The sequence below is a fragment of the Natrix helvetica genome (assembly GCF_964273705.1).
Source record: "Natrix helvetica genome assembly, chromosome: 16".
Taxonomy (NCBI): Eukaryota; Metazoa; Chordata; class Lepidosauria; order Squamata; family Natricidae; genus Natrix; species Natrix helvetica.
Window position 1 is genome coordinate 2,521,518 of NC_138563.1, and position 20,149 is coordinate 2,541,666.

General features: G+C 46.6%; 1 protein-coding gene across 2 annotated transcripts in view; it reads right to left on the reverse strand.

The window, feature by feature from the left end:
* The window catches only part of KCNN3 (potassium calcium-activated channel subfamily N member 3), a 34,359-nt gene that overhangs the window by 3,346 nt on the left and 10,864 nt on the right, over positions 1-20,149 (reverse strand). For both annotated transcript variants that reach the window (XR_014176603.1, XM_081968398.1), the window contains exons 4-7: positions 17,178-17,319; positions 7,648-7,758; positions 3,590-3,717; positions 2,626-2,695 (exon numbers count right to left, since the gene is read on the reverse strand). Coding sequence is in view for 1 of the 2 variants with exons in the window: in XM_081968398.1 (XP_081824524.1) it covers positions 2,626-2,695; positions 3,590-3,717; positions 7,648-7,758; positions 17,178-17,319 (451 nt within the window). In the remaining variant the exon portion in view is untranslated. The remainder of the gene's footprint in view (positions 1-2,625; positions 2,696-3,589; positions 3,718-7,647; positions 7,759-17,177; positions 17,320-20,149) is intronic.

Here is a 20,149-nt window from a genome sequence, read left to right on the forward strand (position 1 = left end):
TCCTTTTCTCCCTTCCTTTTCTCCCTCCTTTCTCTTCTTCTTTCTCTTTATCTTCCTTCCTTCCTTCTTGAGCAGGGGGTTGGACTAGAAGACCTCCAAGGTTCCTTCCAACTCTGTTATCCCTTCCTTCCCCTTTTCTCCTTCCTTCCTTCCTTCCTCTCCTTTTTCTCCTTCCTCCTCTTTGTTTCTCTTTGTTTTTCTCTCTCTCCTTCCTTCCTACTTTCCTTCCTTCCTTCCTGTTAAGTATCTTGGCTATTTCTTTAAAACAACGTCTCCTTTGAGCAAAAACGGCCTGGCAACAGCCAGCAACCTCCAAGGGAATGCAAATCTTTTAAAAACAGGGGTTTAGGTCATTTATACAGAAGTCCGAGCTGTCCAATTCTTTCTTGCCAAACAATTGCATTATCCCAAAGCAATATATGTATGTATGTATGTATGTATGTATGTATGTATGTATGTATGTGTGTGTGTTACACAAATGTGTGTCAAATCCCAGTAAGGGTATGGCTAGCTGATGAGAGCTAATTAGCTCGAAATAGATCTATACTAGTCTCCCTTTATTTATTTATCAGTACAAATACAACACAAATTTTATATATATATATATATATATATATATATATATATATATATATATATATATATATATATATATATATATATATATATACATACATACATACATACATACATACATACATACATGTTGTATTTGTGCTGATAAATAAATAAAGGGAGACTAGTATAGATCTATTTCAAGCTATTTAGCTCTCATCATATATCTTTGATATATATATATATATATATCTTTGGAAAGATGTCTTGGTTTCTGAATGCAGGCAAGACGAAGGAGGACATTAGCTTCTCTTGGTAGCCTTGAGGTCTAGAAACTTGGCTTCCAATGAAAGCTTTCCCCAGGGGCCACTCAAAGGTTTAAAGAAACAGCAGGCCGAGTCACAAGGGAGGAATAAAAATGTGATGCTGTTGGCTTCCTTGCTTTTGTAGCTGGAGCAGATTATTTTCCCACACTCAATTGTATTTTATTGCCTTTAACCAAGAGTGTTTTCTCACACAGACACACACACACACACAAATTCAATGTCATTTGCATAAGCATCCAAGAATAAAAAAAGAAAGAAAGAAAAAGCCAGCCACCTCAAATATTGTGGTTTTGCACTCTGGCTGAGGTTTGTTTCCCCCCCCCCCCTTCTGGAATCAAAGCCTTGAAAACCTGAGGTCTAGGAACTTTGTTTTGCAACGGGCGTCTCTGGGGCGGGGAGGGCGATTTTACTTTGAACAAATCTATATCTGCCTATGTTCATTTCTCTAAAAGCAGCAGTGGGACGAGAAAGAACAGATGGGGAGAGGGGGGGATTAGAAGAAAAAGGTAGAAATCAAAATAGCAACACTGACTGTGAGAGGAAGGAAGGAAGGAAAAAGAGAAGGAACAAAGATGGGGAAAGAAAGAAGGGGAGAGAGAAGGAAAAGAGGGAAGGAAGGAGGAATAGAAGGAAGGGAGAAAGGAAAGGAGAGGGGAGGAAGGAGCGAGAGAGGGCAAAGAGGGAGGAAAGAAGAAAAAGAGAAAGAAAAAAAGGGAGGATGGAAGGAAGGTGGAAGGAGACAGAGATGGATGGAAAGAAGGAAGGAAAAGACAGAAAGATGGGTGGAAAGAAGGAAGGAAGGAACAGACAAAAGGATGGAAAGATGGATGGAAGACAGAAAGAGATGGATGGATGCATAGGGGTGAAAGGAAGGAAGGGGGCAGAGGAAGAGAGAGAGAAAGAAGAATAAGGGAAGGAAAAAAACAGAATGGGATGGAAGGGAGGAAGGAGGGAGGGTTAGAGAGAAGGACAAGAAAGAAGAGAAAGGGAAGGAAAAAGAGGAAGGAAGGAAAGAGGAGGGAGAGAGGGAGCGAGGAAGAGAAAGGAAGAGGACAAAAGGAAGAAAAGGGAAGGTGGTAGAGGGAAGGAGGGAAAGAGGGCGGAAAAATGAGAAGGAAGAAAAGAGAGAAGGAAAAAGGGAAGAAAAGGCAGGGATGGAGGGAAAGAGGGAGGCAGGAGAAGTTCACCTGCCCCCAAGACCCCCTCAGCCTGCCTCCCTCCCTTTCCACCCAGCCAAAGCCAACACTCCCCTCCCTAACTGAGTCCCTTTTCACACTCCCCCTCCCCTCTCCATCCCCCTCCCAGCGCAGCGTGAGACCCAGACCTCCCCTGCATCTTTCCACCAGGTTGCCTGGCAACGCAAAGCTTGGGAAAGCCCGCCCAAGAGACCGCCAAGCAATGCCTCCCCCCCCCCCCGCTACCAAGGGAAGCCTGAAGAAAGCAGGGGGAGGGAGGGAGGGAGGGAGGGGGGGCTGGGAGAGCTCCTCCAGGGCAGGGGAAAAAAAACCCCACACCTGGGGGTGGAGTTCCCAGAGGTCACCCAAACGCTCCTTTCCTTTCCTGCCAACTCTCCCGCCGCACCCTCCCTCGCGTGGGAATTGCAAGACTTTGACTAGCTTGATGGAACGGGGGCCCTCAAAGGACCACCCCCCCGCCACTCAACCTGGCCACTACAAAACCCGTAATCCTCCCCTCCTGGCCCAGCAATCCTGCCTCCTCCTTCGAAAGCCTCCATTAGATTTACCTTGGAAAGGTCAACCAAGGTATTGGCCTGATCGCTCAACTTCCTTTGTTCCATCTTCACGTTCCTTAACCTAGAAAAAGATAAATAAAGGTGGGAAATAACTTAGAGGGAGGAAGGACCCTCCCTATCGTTCCCACTCCTGACCCCCACCACGCCCCCGCCTCTCTCTTCTTGCCTCTGCTTGGAATGACCTCACTGAGGACTAGAATCCTGCCCCGGCTCCCTTTCCAGAGGAAAAATACATTTTGGGGAGCATTTACCACCACCGTTGGACCCCAGTTTTTCCGTGGGTGAGCGAGACTTTTCTCGGCCCCGTTTTGCGACCTGTCTTCCCCTCGGCGTTAAGCAAATCGCCGCCATTGCTGCTCGTCTCCGTTTCAAAGCCGAAGAGCCAGCGCTGTCCGAAGACGTCTCCGTGGTCAGGTGGCCGGCATGACTCAACGCCGAACGCACAGAGAACGCTGTTCCCTTCCCACCAAAGGTGGCTCCTATTTTCCTACTTGCATTTTTATACCTGCTTTCGAACGGCTCGGTTGGGACAAGGAACGGGAGCTCACTCCGTTATGCGGTGCTGGGGATTCGAACCGCCCAACTGCCGACCTTTCTGATCGACAAGCTCAGCGTCTTATACCCTGAGCCGCCGCGTCCCTTAAGAATATTCTTTACTTGTATATGATAGTATGCCTCCAACTTTTAATTTCTACCTTTATTAGCTAACGTTCGATAATACAAATCCCATGTTGAAATAATGGGGGGGGGAAAGAGACCCCCCAATGGTCATTAAGTGTGAAAACAGGGCCCCGGGGGAGAGGGGGGGGGCTTCTACCGGTATTGAAGTACGAGATAAACAGAGTTGGAAGGGACCTTGTAGGTCATCTAGTCCAACCCCAAGCAGGAGAACCCTAACGCCTGCCCCTACCCAGGACCGAACTCACAACCTCCTGAGCCCCCAAAATTAACCTACTGGTGGATGGCTTGGAGGAATTTTCTCTGGTGCTTCCGGATTTTGCCGTGGTCAATCTTTTTCAACAACTTGGTATGTTTGTAGATCAGCCATGTTTCCCGGAGGACGTTGGCTGCGGCGTTCTTGATCTGGGGGGGGGGGGGGAAGAAAACACCAATTGACATTTCTCTCCCTTGTCTTCGCCCCGGGAGAGAATTCCAATCGGAATACCTGGCGGATAGTCTAGAACTACAACTCCCATCAGCCCCGGCAAGGACCGAGAGAAAGGCTCCCTCCTAACCTGCAAAGGAGAAGTCGGAAGGAGTGAGAGGGAAAAAAAAACGCCTGGAGGAAACTCTGAAGGATAAACTCCCTTGGCATGAAGTGGGATAACCTGACATTGTTGGGTTTTTAAAAAAAAATCCTGGCTAGTTTCTTTCGGGGGCTAATTTTGGTCTAAGGCAGTAACTGAGTTTGGTGCCGATAAATCACACTGTATTGAGAGCACAGTGGTTTTGCAACGTTTAAGATAGGTGGAACTCAATTCCCAGAATTCCCCAGTCAATAAGTCCACCCATCTTAAAGCAGACTGGCTGGGGGATTCTGGGAGTTGAAGTCCATATTCTTAAACCATGCTGGCTGGGGGATTCTGGGAGTTGAAGTCTATCCCTCTTAAATTAGGCTGGCTGGGGGATTCTGGGAGTGGAAGTCCACCCCTCTTAAAGCAGGCTGGCTGGGGGATTCTGGGAGTTGAAGTCCATATTCTTAAACCATGCTGGCTGGGGGATTCTGGGAGTTGAAGTCTATCCTTCTTAAATTAGGCTGGCTGGGGGATTCTGGGAGTTGAAGTCTATCCTTCTTAAATTAGGCTGGCTGGGGGATTCTGGGAGTGGAAGCTCATCCCTCTTAAAGCAGGCTGGCTGGGGGATTCTGGGAGTCGAAGTCCACCCCTCTTAAAGCAGGCTGGCTGGGGGATTCTGGGAGTCGAAGTCCACCGATCTTAAAACTTCCCAAGGTTGAGGAAAGCTGCTTGAGAAATCTCTGTATTCACTCAGTTTGCTCTGTGCAAAAAACTGGCTAACCAAGGATCTAAGTAGAGATTGAAAAAGCCAGGAATCTCACCTTCCCTTTCCACAAAAACAGGAGGAAAAATAGGAAAAAGCAAGGAGGAAAAAGTGGGGAAATGCAACATCCCCCATCTTCCACTCCTTCCTCCACCTCTTTTATTCTTCCTACGCCACCTCCAGACCCCACCTGCATTTTAGCAGCAATTCTGGTGGGGGGGAAATGAGATTAAAAACAACAGTTGGGGAAAAAATGCACGAAAATAAAAAGTGAATACAATGCATCGAGCTGGACGTAGGAAATGTTTGGTAGAATCCTCCGAGAGCTCCAGGTTTTGTGAGATTCTCTGGGAAAACGAAGCTAGAAAACGTGACAAAGCAGAGAGAGAGAGAAAAAAAAACCCCAATAATTATTGAACAAGCAGGCTCTGGATGATTTGATCTCCTCTGTGAAAAGCATGATTTCTGAGTCAGGTGGCCACAAGCAGAGGGGGGGGGGGAGAGGGGAAAAAAACCTCCACACCACGTTAGAATCTCACTTAGAAAACCTCAGACATCCCTCTGCCTCTTTGACGTCTCAATCAATTCCCACTCCAATTAAAAAGAAAGATTTCTCTTCCATCAAACTCTTTCAGGGCCTCCAAGTTCTCCCTAGATTCTAGAACAACGAAGCCCATTGAAGGCTGCCCAAAAAAAAAAGGAGGAAAAATCAAAATAAAATGGCCAAGCCCAGAGACCAGGCAGCTGCCTGGAGTCAAAATAAAACACGATAAAAATAGAGGTGTTTTTTTTTTCTCTCTTTTTGGGGGACGAGCATCTGTTCATCTTGGGAAAGGGGTCTCCAGAAAGGGGAAGGGCATTTGGGGGGGTCTTAAAATCAGAGTTGGGATCCGCAGAGGTTTGGTGTTGTTGTTTTTTTGCAAACTCCCCCACCAAATGAGCTCTGAGCACCATTTCTCCATTCATAAAACATCAGTCGTGTTGTGAGAAAAAACCCTGGAAGCTTCAAGAAATTCAGGGCTCTTTCCTGCCTCCTACGGATCTCGCTGGGTTTCCTTTGAATTTTTATTGTTCATTCTTCAGAGTCCGTTTTTCAATCCAAAGCCAACCCCGGAGGGGGTGGGGGTTTCTTTGGGTTTTTAAAAAAAATCCTACAATGCCCAGAGGCTCACGCAGAGCTTAGAGGCATGGATTTTTTTTGGGGGGGGGGGGGGGGGCAGGAGAAATAATCATATTTTTTTTATTTTAAAAAATTGTTTGGCTTCTGCGTTGCAAAAGGCCTGTTTCTCACCGATGGGGAGAAACGAAAAAGAAGGCAGAAGAGGAATTAATTGGGAGCCAATCAGCAACGCAACAAAATCGTTTTTTTTTTTGCCTAGGATTGAACTAGAACAGCAGTCCGTGAGAAAGTTTTGGTGGCCTGCAGAAAAATGGTTTGCATTTTGCAATTATTTGCAAAAATTATTTGCATCCATGACTCTAGGGGGCAGTGCCCCTCTCCGTTTCAAAGCCGAAGAGCCAGCGCTGTCCGGAGACGTCTCTGTGGTCATGTGGCCGGCATGACTCAACTCCCGAAGGCGCACGGAACGCTGTTCCCTTCCCACCAAAGGCGGTTCCTATTTTTCTACTTGCGTTTTTTACCTGCTTTCGAACTGCTAGGTTGGCAGAAGCTGGGACGAGTCACGGGAGCTCCCTCTGTTACGCGGCGCTCGGGATTCGAACTGTCGAACGGCCAACCTTTTCTGATCGACAAGCTCAGCCTCTTAGCCACTGAGCCGCTGCGTCCCTTTTACACTGCCAAGCTGTGGTTTAATCCTGGTTTGTGGCATCCACCACCTCAAATCCCATGACATGCTAGAAGATTGCTCAACGGATACACCCCACGCAATGAGACCAAACCACCATATCCTAGCTTGTTAAGCTTCCATTGTTTCGTCATTGGAAACAAGTTGGTTCCCTCCATCAGACGGGGACTCATTCGTACCAGGTCGAAATTGCTTTTTAATTGATTTCTTTTTTAAATTGTTGCCCTCGGTAACATTATGTTTCACTGACATTTGTCTTTCACGGACGATTGCCTTTCTCAAACTGTTGTTAATGGGAGCTTGTTGTATTATTTATCGACTGTGGCTCCCGGCATCCCCTCGGGAGGCAGAAACAGTTTGAAAAGAAAACAAATATTAATAAATCATAAAGCATTGCCCCACTGGGGAGCCGGGGAAGTGAACGCAGGAATGCACGCAAAACAGTGCTTTCCGCCGTTAATTGCAAACTGAAAGCGGGATAATAAAGGCTCTAGTCCTCATGGTTTTGGAATCCAAACCAAGAAGCGTTTAGCTCATGGTGACAAGGGATCATTTATATCCTTCAGGAGGTCCAAAGCAAACATTTATAATATTTGCGTTGCAGAATGGAAGGAAGGAAACAGATATCGCTTAATGCAGTATGTCTCTCAAGTGGGCTGAATTTAACGCCTATGGACTTCCACTCCCAGAATTCCCAGCCAGCATGTTTTAATGGAAGTGGACTTCAACTCCCAGAATTCCTCAGTCTATTTGAAGATGGGTGGACTTCCATTCCCAGAATTCCTCAGTTTATTTGAAGATGGTTGGACTTCCATTCCCAGAATTCCCCAGTCTATTTGAAGATGGGTGGACTTCCATTCCCAGAATTCCTCACTCTAGTTGAAGATGGGTGGACTTCAACTCCCAGAATTCCTCAGTCTATTTGAACATGGGTGGACTTCCATTCCCAGAATCCCTCTGTTTATTTGAACATGGGTGGACTTCCATTCCCAGAATTCCTCACTCTAGTTGAAGATGGGTGGACTTCAACTCCCAGAATTCCCCAGCCAGCATGTTGACTAAGGAATTCTGGGAGCTGAAACCCGCCCATCTGAAAGCAGGCTTGCTGGGGAATTCTGGGAGTTGAAGTCCATACGTGCCTTAAAGATGGCCCCTTAGGGTTAGCAACAATCCAACGTAACAACATCCTTTGTCCAGTAGCTGAGCTTACCCGTTTGGTGAGTTGTGTGTCCATCATGAAGTTGTGGACGTGTTTCTCAGCCTTAGTGAGTTCTAGCTTCCGAGCGACCACAGCCACAACGAGGGCAGTACAACCAGCTCCCTGGAAGAGAGTCCAAAATTCAGGAATCGCTCTGAATTCAAGGCCTCACCGGTCTGCAAATATATTTCCCATCATTGCCAACTTCCTCGGCATGCAGGGAACCATTTTTTCCCCAGAAGACCCTCCCCTTCCCCCAAATTTTGAATCCCGCCCCTTTTGGGGGACCTTGGGGAAAACTCCACCCATGGGGCAGGGGTCAAGGAACACCCACTACCCGTCCTGGGAAAGTGGGGTCTCTTTTTTTAGAGTGTCAAATCCTCTTCCTAAAAAAAAAATCCTCATTTTGACCATCGGCTCCATCGCCTTCCTTTTGATGAGAAGGGGAGGGGGAGATTTCTTCCCTCCAGAAAATTGTGTGTTTGTGGCAACAGCACACCTTTGTGTTCCTCTCCTCTTACCCCCTTTCCCTTCCCTTCCCTCCCTAGCCAGCCAGGCCTGGGTTTAATTAGGAAAATAAATAAATAAAAAGAGATTAGCAGATTAAATCTGCACAACATGCAATCAAGGGGGAATTCGGATTATCCTCCCGTCCGCTGTCCGTGGTGCTGAAACGCCGCCCACCCGACCAATTTCTTTTAATTCGGATTTCTCTCTCTCTCCCTGATTCCCATCACTTTAAAAATCCCAGTCTTCCTTCCTTTCTTTTCTCTCTCTCTCTCTCTCTCTCTCTCTCTCTCTCTTTCTTTCTTTTCCTTATTTCTTTTCCCCTTTATTTCTCCTTCCTTCCTTTCCCTCATTTCTTCCTCCCTCCCTCTTTCTTTCCTTCCTTCCCTCCCTTTTCCTTCCTTCTATCTTTTTTCATCCCTCCCTCTTTCTTTCCCTCCTTCCCTCCCTTTTCCTTCCTTCTATCTTTCCTTCCTTCCTTTCCCTCATTCCTCCCTCCCACCTTATTTCCTTCCTTCTCTTCCCTCCTCCCTCCCTTCCTCCCTTTCTTTCATTCTTTCTTTCCTCCCTTCCTCTTTTTTCTTTCCTTCTTTCCTTCCCTCCTTCCCCTCCAATTCCCTGCCTTTTTCCTCCCTCCCTCTTTGTTTTCCTTCCTTCCTTTCCCTCCTCCCTCTTTCATTCATTCTTTCTTTGCTTCCCTTTCCTTTCTTCCTTTCCCCCCTCCCTCCCGCTTTCTTTCCTTCCTTCCTCTCCCTCCAATTCCCTTCCCTTCCTTTTTCTTTCCTTCTTTCCTTCCTTCTTTCCTTCCTTCCTCTTTCCTTTCTGGTTGGGCCTTATGTTTTGCACCCCCTTTCCTATCCCAGAGGAGCAATAAAAAAAGAGAGCTATGGGGCTCCTGCCCCCGTCCCCCCTCCCTAAAAAAAGCTGAACTCCTTGAGTGGAATCAACCTTCCAGGCTGATCCGTATTTTCTCCTCCCAATTCCAGGACCCCCGTTTCAAGGTTTCCTCCAGCTGCCTCCCACGCCTGAGCCCTCCAGTAACCCATATTTCTTCTCGCCCGAATGACACTCCCGGGTGGAGGAAATTCTCCGTGGGTTGGTCCTTCGCTGCTTAATGAAAAATGCTTATTTATCGTCACTTTTCTGCCATTCTGAGGGAAATATTCCTCTTCTATCAGTGGAGGCCCATATTGCCCCATAAATTCAGGCCAATTCAGCCTCCAGGAGTTGCAAACAAGGTCAGCTCATTAAACAAAGGCTGATAATTCCATTTACCCAAGACTGGTCTAGTGGCGAAGGCCACTAGAGAGTGGGAGACGGTGAGTTCTAGTCCAGCCTTAGCCGTGAAAGCCGTCTGGGTGCCTTTGGGCCAATCACCAGGAGACGGTGAGTTCTAGTCCAGCCTTAGGCATGAAAGCCGTCTGAGTGTCTTTGGGCCAATCACCAGGAGACTGGGAGTTCTAGTCCCGCTTTAGGCGTGAAAGCCGGCTGGGTGACTTTTTAGATCATTCCCTGTCTCTCAACCCAATCCACCTCACAGGGTTGTTTTTGTAGGGAAAAACAGTAGGAGGAAGGTCTGCTGGGAATGTTCACCATCTTGAATTATTTGTAAAAAGAATAAAGACAAGATACAAATCTTCCCTTTCCTTCATCTTTCCCCTCCCTTTCCTCCCTCCCTCCTTTTCCCTTTCATTTCTGTTCCATTCTCTTTTTCCTTCCTTCCTTCCTTCCTTCCTTCCTTCCTTCCTTCCTTCCTTCTTTTCCTTCTCCCTCCTCTTCCCCCTCTCTCCTTTTCCCTTTCCTTTCTGTTCCTTTCCTTTCTCTTTTTCCTTCCTTCTTTTTCCTTCTCCGTCCTCTTCCCCCTCCCTCCTTTTTTCCTTTTTTTCCTCTTTTTCCTTCCTTCCTTCTTTTTCTTTCTCCTTCCTCTTCCCCCTCCCTGCAGCTGGCTCAACGCTTAAAAAAACAACAACAACGTTCACCCACAAGTCTGAAACCCAGCATTATCCCTTTAGATAATGTTTCTCCGCACTCTAATATAGACTGCTGCTGAACGGGGAGTTTTTACTGCGATCACAGACTAAACGCTGCCCTGCGGAGATCGTCGACCTGTTTCCAAAACGTCTCCCCCCCCTCCCGGGTTTGATTTCTTGGAAGTCACGCATATGTTCCCCAAACCTCCCCTCCACACACCCCCACACACAATCCCAACATGCTAGCGTGCAAAGACTGATCGCATCTATCTGGGAAAGTTAGCGCACCGCCATCAATCTTCTGCCCTTGGCGCTCAGCCAAGGAAACCTGCCACGGAGCAAATGAGCCTTGAGCGAGGGGAGGCCGTGTTGGGGAGCGTGCAACATGCACCCGGGGCGGCGGGGAGGGAAACACCCTCTAAGTGTGACAGAACAAAGGTGCGTTCAAGCCACATCTCTCTCTCCCACGCAACCCATTGAGTTCAATCGGTCCAGGCACAAGGATGCATTAAAAAGTCAGTGGGAAAAAGGACTGCAAAAGATTACAAAAAAAAAAAACCCCTCTTAATTTTAAAGCGTTTTGTTCCCAAGGGAATCTGTAGAAAGAGGAATGGATTTCTCTCTCTCTCTCTCTCTCTCTCTCTCTCTCTCTCTCTCTCTCTCTCTCTCTCTCTCTCTCTCTCTCTCTTCTCTCTCTCCCTCCCTCCCTCTCTCTGTGTCTCCCCCTCGCTTGCCTTCCTAGCAAGGAACAGGCTGAGCTCTTCTTTATCCAAACAATTATCTCCCAGTTGAGATTGCCTGAGGCCAGGAAGAGCAGTGATAGGTCTGCAGTGACACCAAAACTTCACACAATCACTTTATGGCTAGGAGCGAGCCAGACTGAAAAATCCCTGGACGAATTTTCCCACCCTCGTAGACAGCTCGTCCTCGGCTTACGGACGCAGGTGAGGCCGCAATCTCCGTGGCTAACCAAGGCAAGATAACAGAGTGCACAGAGTTCTTAGGTCCCTTCCAATTCTGTTATCCTCCCTGCCTCTCTCCCTTCCACTCCTCCCTTCTACTCCTGCCTCCCTCCCTTCCTTCCTTCCTTCCTTCCTTCCAAGGTTCCTTCCTTCCCTCCTTTCTCCTTCCTCCCTCCCTCCCTCCCTTCTCCATCGCAAGGTTTTCAAGAAAAGACTGGGCATCCATTGGTCTGATATCGTCTAGAATTCTCCTGCTTGCTCAGGGGGTTGGACTAGAAGGCCTCCAAGGCCCCTTCCAACTCTGTTATTCTGTGCCTTTGTGTTAGCAAGGTTTGGACTGTTGTGGATGATTTAAGGGGGCTCACACCCACCCCTCCCGATTCGCAGTGGATGTTTGCAGTTTTCATGATTATTCCAAATAACCTCCACGCTCCCTACACATGCCTGCAGATGTTTGTGTGTGTTTGTGTGTGTCTTGAGACATGTGGACACACTTCAGGCCCCTGCAGGGGCTAAACCTCAACTCCAGCCCGTGTCTATTAAAATGGAAGTCTTCCCCCCTCCACCTCCTTCTTCCCTCCCCAGGAGATTTAAAAGCAAAACCTGTTTGAGCATAACAGATTCTGTAATTAAAAGATCTCATCTCAATTCTGGAGCATTCTTGGAAGCGGCCAGTACGCACGGAGGATTTGCACGCCAGCCTCCCATCTCTCGCACAAACTTGGCCATCGCACGGCAGTTTAATATGCAAAAGAAGGTTTTGGGGTGGTGGTGTTCCCCCCACCCCCAAAAAGAGCCTATTTTTAAAAATAAAAAAATGAAAAAAGAAGATGAAAAGAGGCAGGGGAAATTCTCAGAAGTGACACTGTAAAAATAACAGCAGCAACAACAAAGAGTGTAAGATCAAACAAGGCCATTTTTCAAAAGCTCCAACGGGAAGAAATGCGATGAAGACAGAAACGGCGCCGAACGGCACCAGTCCTCAACTTACGACCGTTCGACTTTAAGAGGCTGCTGGAGGGGGGAGGGAAAGGAACTTAGGACCACTCCTTACACTTGTGACCGTCGTAGCATGGTCATGTTCTGGTGGCAGGTTGTTCCACTGACTAATTGGCCCTCACAATCAGGAAATGCCTCCTTAGTTCTAGGTTGCTTCTCTCCTTGGTTAGTTTCCATCCATTGCTTCTTGTCCTGCCCTCAGGTGCTTTGGTAAATAAGTTGGAACCCCCCCCCCCCACACTCTTCTTTGCCCAATGTCCAAGTCTGTCAAGATCCTTCTGTATATCTTCCGCCTGTCGTCTGGAGGATTGGCTATTCCTGCCAGCTTGGTAAATTTGGTAAATTAAATTTCCCCTCCTTTTTGCAGCCTAAATAAGCAGCTGCTGTATATCGCAGGCCCTGACCCAGGCAATTGAAAGCAATTGAAATGCCACCTTGGGGGGTGCCAGGCCAGGACACAGCTCAGTGAAGAGGTCACCCAGCGTCCGAGCAGGAAGAAGCAAGTTGGAATCCTGCCGCTTCCAACAAACCAAGTTCCAGGAACTTGTGAAAAACAAAACACTCCAGATTGCAAAAGTTTAATTTTTCATGCAAGGCCAGGAGGCATTCTCTACAAACAGCCCGTCTCAATCCCATGGACACTGATGAATGTATGCCCGTTTGGATCTGACAGCATACTAATTGGAGAGAGACAGAGAGAGAGAAAGAGACAGAGAGAGAGGGAGAGGGAGAGACACACACACAGAAAGAAAGAGAGAGACAGAAAGACACACACACAGAGAGAAAGAGAGACAGACAGAAAGACACACACAGACACAGAGAGACAGACAGAAAGACACACACACACAGAGAAAGAGAGAGACACACAGAGAAAGAGAGAGAGACAGAGAAAGAGACATAGAGAGACACATACAGAGAGACAGAGAAAGAGAGAAAGAGAGAGAAAGACACAGATAGAGAGAGACAGAGAGAGAGACAGAGAGAGGGAGAGAGAGACACACACAGAAAGAGAAATGGATGGATGGATAGATGGATGGAGAGAGAGGAGATAGAAAGAGAAAATAGGAGAGAGAGAGGAGAGAGGAAGGGAGAGAGAGAGAGAAGAAAGGAAGATGAATGAAGAGAAGTTAGGTAATAGATAGACACAGAGACAAATACAACAGGGAGGGAGGGAGAGAGAGAGAGAGAGAGAAGGGAGGGGGCAGAAGGAAGGGAGGGAAGAAGGGAGGGATGGAAAGAAGAAAAGAAAAATGGAAGAGAGGAAGAAGGAAGGGAGGAGACAGAAGATAGAAAAGAAAGATTGAGATAGAAGAAAGAGAGAGAGAGAGAGATGGACAGATAGATGGAAAGTAGATGACAGAGCATGGGTGAAGAGATAGAAACTAGATAGATGAGACAGATGGACAGATAGAAAAGAGAGAGAGAGAAATCACGACAGACCCACAGAGCTCCGAGTTCTAAACTCTCATCCTCCCAACCGCTTCCCTCTGCTCTGAAATCCTTCGCCGGTCCAAATCACTTTCCGAAAACCCCCTTGGCAAAGGCTATTGGTTCCTCAGTTGATAAATATCAGCAATCCTCCCCGAGGAATTTTCTTTTGCAATCGCCATTTATTCTGCCCCCCCTTTCCTCCCCCCCCAACATCTTTCCAGAGGCCAATCAAGACCCTGAGCCAAATAAAAGATAAATGAACCAAAGACGGCCAGCATGAGAGAGAGAGAGAGAGAGAGAGAGAGAGAAGCAGCTTAGCCCGATGGGGGGAGAGGGTGTGGAAGATGGGCCCCAGCTGGAGCTGAGAATCGGGGGGACATCTGGATCTGCTCTGGAGCGACTGGGAATCCAGTCGTTCAACATCCTGCTTCTCACAAGGGCCTGCCAGCATTTTTGGCGGAGAAAAAAAACACAGGCTGTGTGGGAGGAAGGGAAGATGTATGTAAGAGGTAGATTGCTCTTATACAGGGAGGCTTTATTTTGAGGGAACGTAGATAGAAAGGGTGACTTTGGGCTGATCACTGGGAGATCTATCTATCATCTATCTATCTATCTATCTATCTATCTATCTATCTATCTATCTATCATCATCTATCTATCATCTATCTGTCTATATCATCTATCTATCTATCTTTTACATATATCATCCATCTAATCTATCTACCTACCTGCCTGCCTACCTGCCTGCCTCTCTACCATTCTATATCATCTACCAGTATATATTAACTAGCTTCTATCTATCTATCTATCTATCTATCTATCTATCTATCTATCTATCTATCTATCTATCATCTATCTATCTATATCATCTATCTATCTATCTTTTACTTATATCATCCATCTAATCTATCTACCTACCTACCTGCCTGCCTGCCTGCCTGTCTCTCTACCATTCTATATAATCTACCAGTATAACTTTAGCGTCTGTCTATCTATCTATCTATCTATCTATCTATCTATCTATCTATCTATCTATCTATCATCTATCTATCTATCTATCTATCTATCATCTATCTATCTATCTATCATCTATCATCTATCTATCATCTATCTATCTATCATCATCTATCTATCTATCTATCATCATCTATCTATCTATCATCTATCTATCTATCATCTATCTATCTATATCATCTATCTATCTATCTTTTACTTATATCATCCATCTAATCTATCTACCTACCTACCTGCCTGCCTGCCTGCCTGTCTCTCTACCATTCTATATAATCTACCAGTATAACTTTAGCGTCTGTCTATCTATCTATCTATCTATCTATCTATCTATCTATCTATCTATCTATCTATCTATCATCTATCTATCTATCTATCTATCTATCATCTATCTATCTATCTATCATCTATCATCTATCTATCATCTATCTATCTATCATCATCTATCTATCTATCTATCATCATCTATCTATCTATCATCTATCTATCTATCATCTATCTATCTATCTATCATCTATCTATCTATCATCTATCTATCATCTATCTTCCATCCGCCTACAGTACCTACCTATCATCTGTTTGTCTATCATATTCTCCCTGCCTCTCTTTACAAAACCACTCCAAATAAATTAAAGGTGCAAGAAACAGACCCCCCCCCCGATCTCCCCCCTCCCCCAGTCTGAGCTCCCTTTCCAGGGGTCCCATCCTGCCTAGGAAGGCTTTTTTTTCTCCTTGCAAATATTCCCCGGGGAGTGCCCCGAAGCCAAGCTCTCTTGCTCTTGCGGTTGTTTTTGTTTTTCTTTGAGGCTAAGCATGCTGGACTTCTGCAAGGCCAAAGGAGCTGCAGTTGGTAGGATGAAGTGGCGAACTCGAGAGCTCCTGCCAGCATGGCTCTGCCAGGCAATTTAATGTGCATTTCACCCCCCACCTCCTCTCGTTTGAAGGTCTGATTCTCCCCCCCTCCCCTTTCAAAAAACAGGCTTTTGACCTTCGTTATCTCCTTAGCAACCGGAGGCTAAGGTGAGCTGGTATTAAATGCAATTATCTAGCTGGCATTGTTAGTTAAAAAACAGGAGACAGAGCAGAGATAGTTGGGAGCAGGATAAAAAATAAGAGAGGGAGGGATGGTTTTTTAAAAATGTTCAACACCAATTGATACGATGGGTCAATGACCGTTGACAGGACACACCAGTGGCCATTGATAGGATGAGTTAATAGTCATTGACATTGACATGAGGAGTCAATGGCCATTGATATTGATAGGAGTCAATAACCATTGACATAATGAATCAATGGCCATACACACATTGATATGAAGGATCAATAGCTATTGACAGGACATATCAATGGTCACTGATATGATGAGTTAATACTCATTGACATTGACATGATGGGTCAATAGCCTATTGACGTGAGTCAATGGCCATTGATATGTTTCAATAGTCATTGACGTTGACATGATGGGTCAATAGCCTATTGGCGTGAGCCAATGGCCATTGATATGTTTCAATAGTCATTGACGTTGACATGATGGGTCAACAGCCTACTGGCGTGAGCCAATGGCCATTGATATGTTTCAATAGTCATTGACGTTCACATGATAGGTCAACAGCCTACTGGCGTGAGTCAATGGCCATTGATATGTTTCAATAGTCATTGATGTTGACATGATGGGTCAATAGCCTATTGGCGTGAGCCAATGGCCATTGATATGTTTCAATAGTCATTGACGTTGACATGATGGGTCAACAGCCTACTGGCGTGAGCCAATGGCCATTGATATGTTTCAATAGTCATTGACGTTCACATGATGGGTCAACAGCCTACTGGCGTGAGTCAATGGCCATTGATATGTTTCAATAGTCATTGATGTTGACATGATGAGTCAATAGCCTACTGGCGTCTGCCAATGGCCATTGATATGTTTCAATAGTCATTGAAGTTGACATGATGGGTCAATAGCTATTGATGTGAGTCAATGACCATGGATGCGTGTCAACAGTCATTGATGTTGACATGATGACTCCATAGCCATTGACATGATGAGTAAACAGCCATTAACAGAACACATTAATGGCTACTGACCCAATGTGTTTAATCTATAAAGGCCTTACTGGAGTTCAGAATAGTTCCTCCTGTTTGCAAAGAGCTGCTATTCCACCTTTTGGCTAAAAATCAGTGTTTCTAGTCCTCATGATTCCCCCCTCCCCAAAATAAAATCCATTGCACCAAATGATAGGACGAGAGACGACGACGGGTTCCTGACACTGGCTCGTATCTATGACGGCTGCAGCGTCGTGTGTGTGTGTGTGTGTGTGTGTGTGTGTGTGTGTGATGTGATTTCCCCCTTTTGCGACCTTCTGATGAGACAAGTCAATGGGAAAGCCACATTTCCTTAACAACTGTCTTACAAGTTGAACAACTGCAGTGATTCCGTTGTAAAACGGAGCAAAATTCACTTAGAAAACACAGAAATGTTGGTCTCAATGATGGTCGTATGCGTGTGCATTTCTCCACGATGCGTGGCGCAATCGCTTTGCGCCGTCCCTCAAAGTTGGGATGGTCAAAAGAAATTGAATACAAAATAGGAATTCCTGCTCCCCGTGTGCCCTCAAACATGCGTGTTTCTTTTTTTTAAAAAAGCAGATTTTGCACGACTTACCATGATCCCTGTGAGGAGGCAGACACCTTTCCCGCAGTAGGTATGTGGGACCATGTCGCCATAACCGATGGAGAGGAAGGTGATGGAAATCAGCCACATGGCGCCAAGGAAGTTGCTGGTCACATCCTGTTGGTCGTGATACCTGCCAAAGAAATGTAGGTTGCTGGGGGTGAAATGACACAGCCACCGTCAGGAGACACCAAGACACTTTCCGTGGGGTTTGGATCCAGAGGGAATGTCTCTCGAACAGCATTTCTCAAAGCTCTGGAAGACGGTGGACTTCAACTCCCAGAATTCCCCAGCTAGTTATTCCAGTTGGGGGATTCTGGGAGTCGAAGCCCACCCCTCTTAAAGCAGGCTGGCTGGGGGATTCTGGGAGTTGAAGTCTATCTATCTTAAAGCATGTTGGCTGGGGAATTCTGGGAGTTGAAGTCCATGCGTCTTAAAACATGCTGGCTGGGGAATTCTGGGAGTTGAAGTCCATGCATCTTAAAACATGCTGGCTGGGGAATTCTGGGAGCTGAAGTCCATGCATCATAAAGCAGGCTGGCTGGGGAATTCTGAGATCTGAACTCCATGCATCTTAAAACATGCTGGCTGGGGAATTCTGGGAATCGAAGTCCGCCCGTCCTAAAGCATGCTGGCTGGGGAATTCTGGGAGTTGAAGTCCACCCATCTTAAAGCATGTTGGCTGGGGAATTCTGGGAGTTGAAGTCCATGCATCTTAAAACATGCTGGCTGGGGAAATCTGGGAGCTGAAGTCCATGCATCTTAAAACATGCTGGCTGGGGAATTCTGGGAATCGAAGTCCGCCCGTCCTAAAACATGCTGGCTGGGGAATTCTGGGAGTTGAAGTCCATGCATCATAAAGCAGGCTGGCTGGGGAATTCTGGGAGCTGAAGTCCATGCATCTTAAAACATGCTGGCTGGGGAATTCTGGGAATCGAAGTCCGCCCGTCCTAAAGCATGCTGGCTGGGGAATTCTGGGAGTTGAAGTCCATGCATCATAAAGCAGGCTGGCTGGGGAATTCTGGGAGCTGAAGTCCATGCATCTTAAAACATGCTGGCTGGGGAATTCTGGGAATCAAAGTCCGCCCATCCTAAAACATGCTGGCTGGGGAATTCTGGGAGTTGAAGTCCACCCATCTTAAAGTATACTGGCTGGAGAATTCTGGGAGCTGAAGTCCATGCATCTTAAAGCATGCTGGCTGGGGGATTCTGGGAGTGGAAGTCCACCCCTCTTAAAGCAGCTGGGGGAGTCTGGGAGTTGGAACGCCATACATCTCAAAGCATATTGGGGAATTCTGGGACTCGAAGTCTTGCATACTTCTTCATGGACTTCAAGTCCCAGAATTCTCCAACATTCCCCAACCTGTGGAACTCTGGGAGTCGAAGTCCGCCCGTCCTAAAGCGTGCTGGCTAGGGGAATTCTGGGAGTTGAAGTCCACCACTCTTCAAATTGCAGAGGTTGAGGAATAAAAGCTCTGGCCTTCCGCTGAACACCGAGTGAAAAATCCCAAGGACGTTTGCTCATTTAGACTACCCAGGGTACTATCCCTCAATGTCACAATAACTGCCCAAGAACGGCCAGGTTCCCCACTGCCTTGTTTTTTTACACTTCCGAGTATAATACCAAAGGCCTTGAAATGAAAATAATCTCCTTTATCTGGGAAATTTAATACGCTCAGTTTTCTCCCCGTTACTGGCTTTGTAAGCCTGGTTAATGACTATTGATCCTTCTCTTTCTCCCTTCAGCCAAGAGGAAAGGTTAGATTTCGGTTGGGATTCTGTGCAGAGTCCTGAAAAACAGCTTCATTATGCATTGCACAGATCTACCATTTATTTCTTTTCAGAGGCAAGATTAGATCTTGGCTTCTGCAGCCCAACCGATATGAGCCAAGAGGACTTAAAATCAGAATGCCTCAGACAGCAAGGTTTTACTCAATCATGAGGTGTTAACAAGGAACGTGGGCTTTCAGAGGGGTGGATTTTAACTCCCAGAATCCCCCAGCCAGCTTACTTTAAAGGGGTGGGCTTCAACTCCCGGAATCCCCCAGCCAAATGCTTTAAGAGGGGTGGATTTTGACTCCCGGAATCCCCCAGCCATTATGCTTTAAAAGGGGTGGATTTTTACTCCCAGAATCCCCCAGCCAAATGCTTTAAGAGGGGTGGATTTTGACTCCCAGAATCTCCCAGCCAAATGCTTTAAGAGGGGTGGATTTTTACTCCCAGAATCCCCCAGCCAAATGCTTTAAGAGGGGTGGATTTTGACTCCCAGAATCTCCCAGCCAAATGCTTTAAGAGGGGTGGATTTTTACTCCCAGAATCCCCCAGCCAGCCTGTTTAAAGATGGATAAATTCCAATTACCAGAACCCCCCCCCCCCAGCTAGCCAGAAAATAAAAATAAAACAGAAGCAAAACCAAACTAGACAAGAACATTTTTTCAAAAAATCTCTCTCTTTTTCATTATTTTTCCTTCCTTTCGGGAGAGCCCAAAGTCCCAAACCATTTTCACGCTTACGAGAATCCCAGAAAGGAGTTTTTAAAATGTGTTGTGAAAGCAACCAGGTGCTCGATCTGCGCATATCCCTCCCTCCCCCCACACGGCTTTCTCCATCTATTCACACCCACGAGCAATGCTGCGATGTGTGCGCGCGCACGCACACACACACAAAATAAACCAGGCAGGGAAGGTTTGCAGAGAAAAAGGAAGCTTTGCAGGAAGCCGTTGTGTTCCCGACACACACAAACTTTCCTTGACTTGGCTAATTTCAGGTGGTTGTGCCTGTTCCCTGGTTGTTAGGGAGTCCCGCCTACACCCCACGTGGCTGTCACCTCCCGGCTCTGTCACTCGCACGTCTTCACAAAAAGAACGCTGTGAAAAGAACTGGCGATGTGTGTATGTGTGTTTGTGTGTGTGTGGAAGCATCACGTAGGCTTCTTTTTCGGCACACCAGCTTGAATGTCCCCG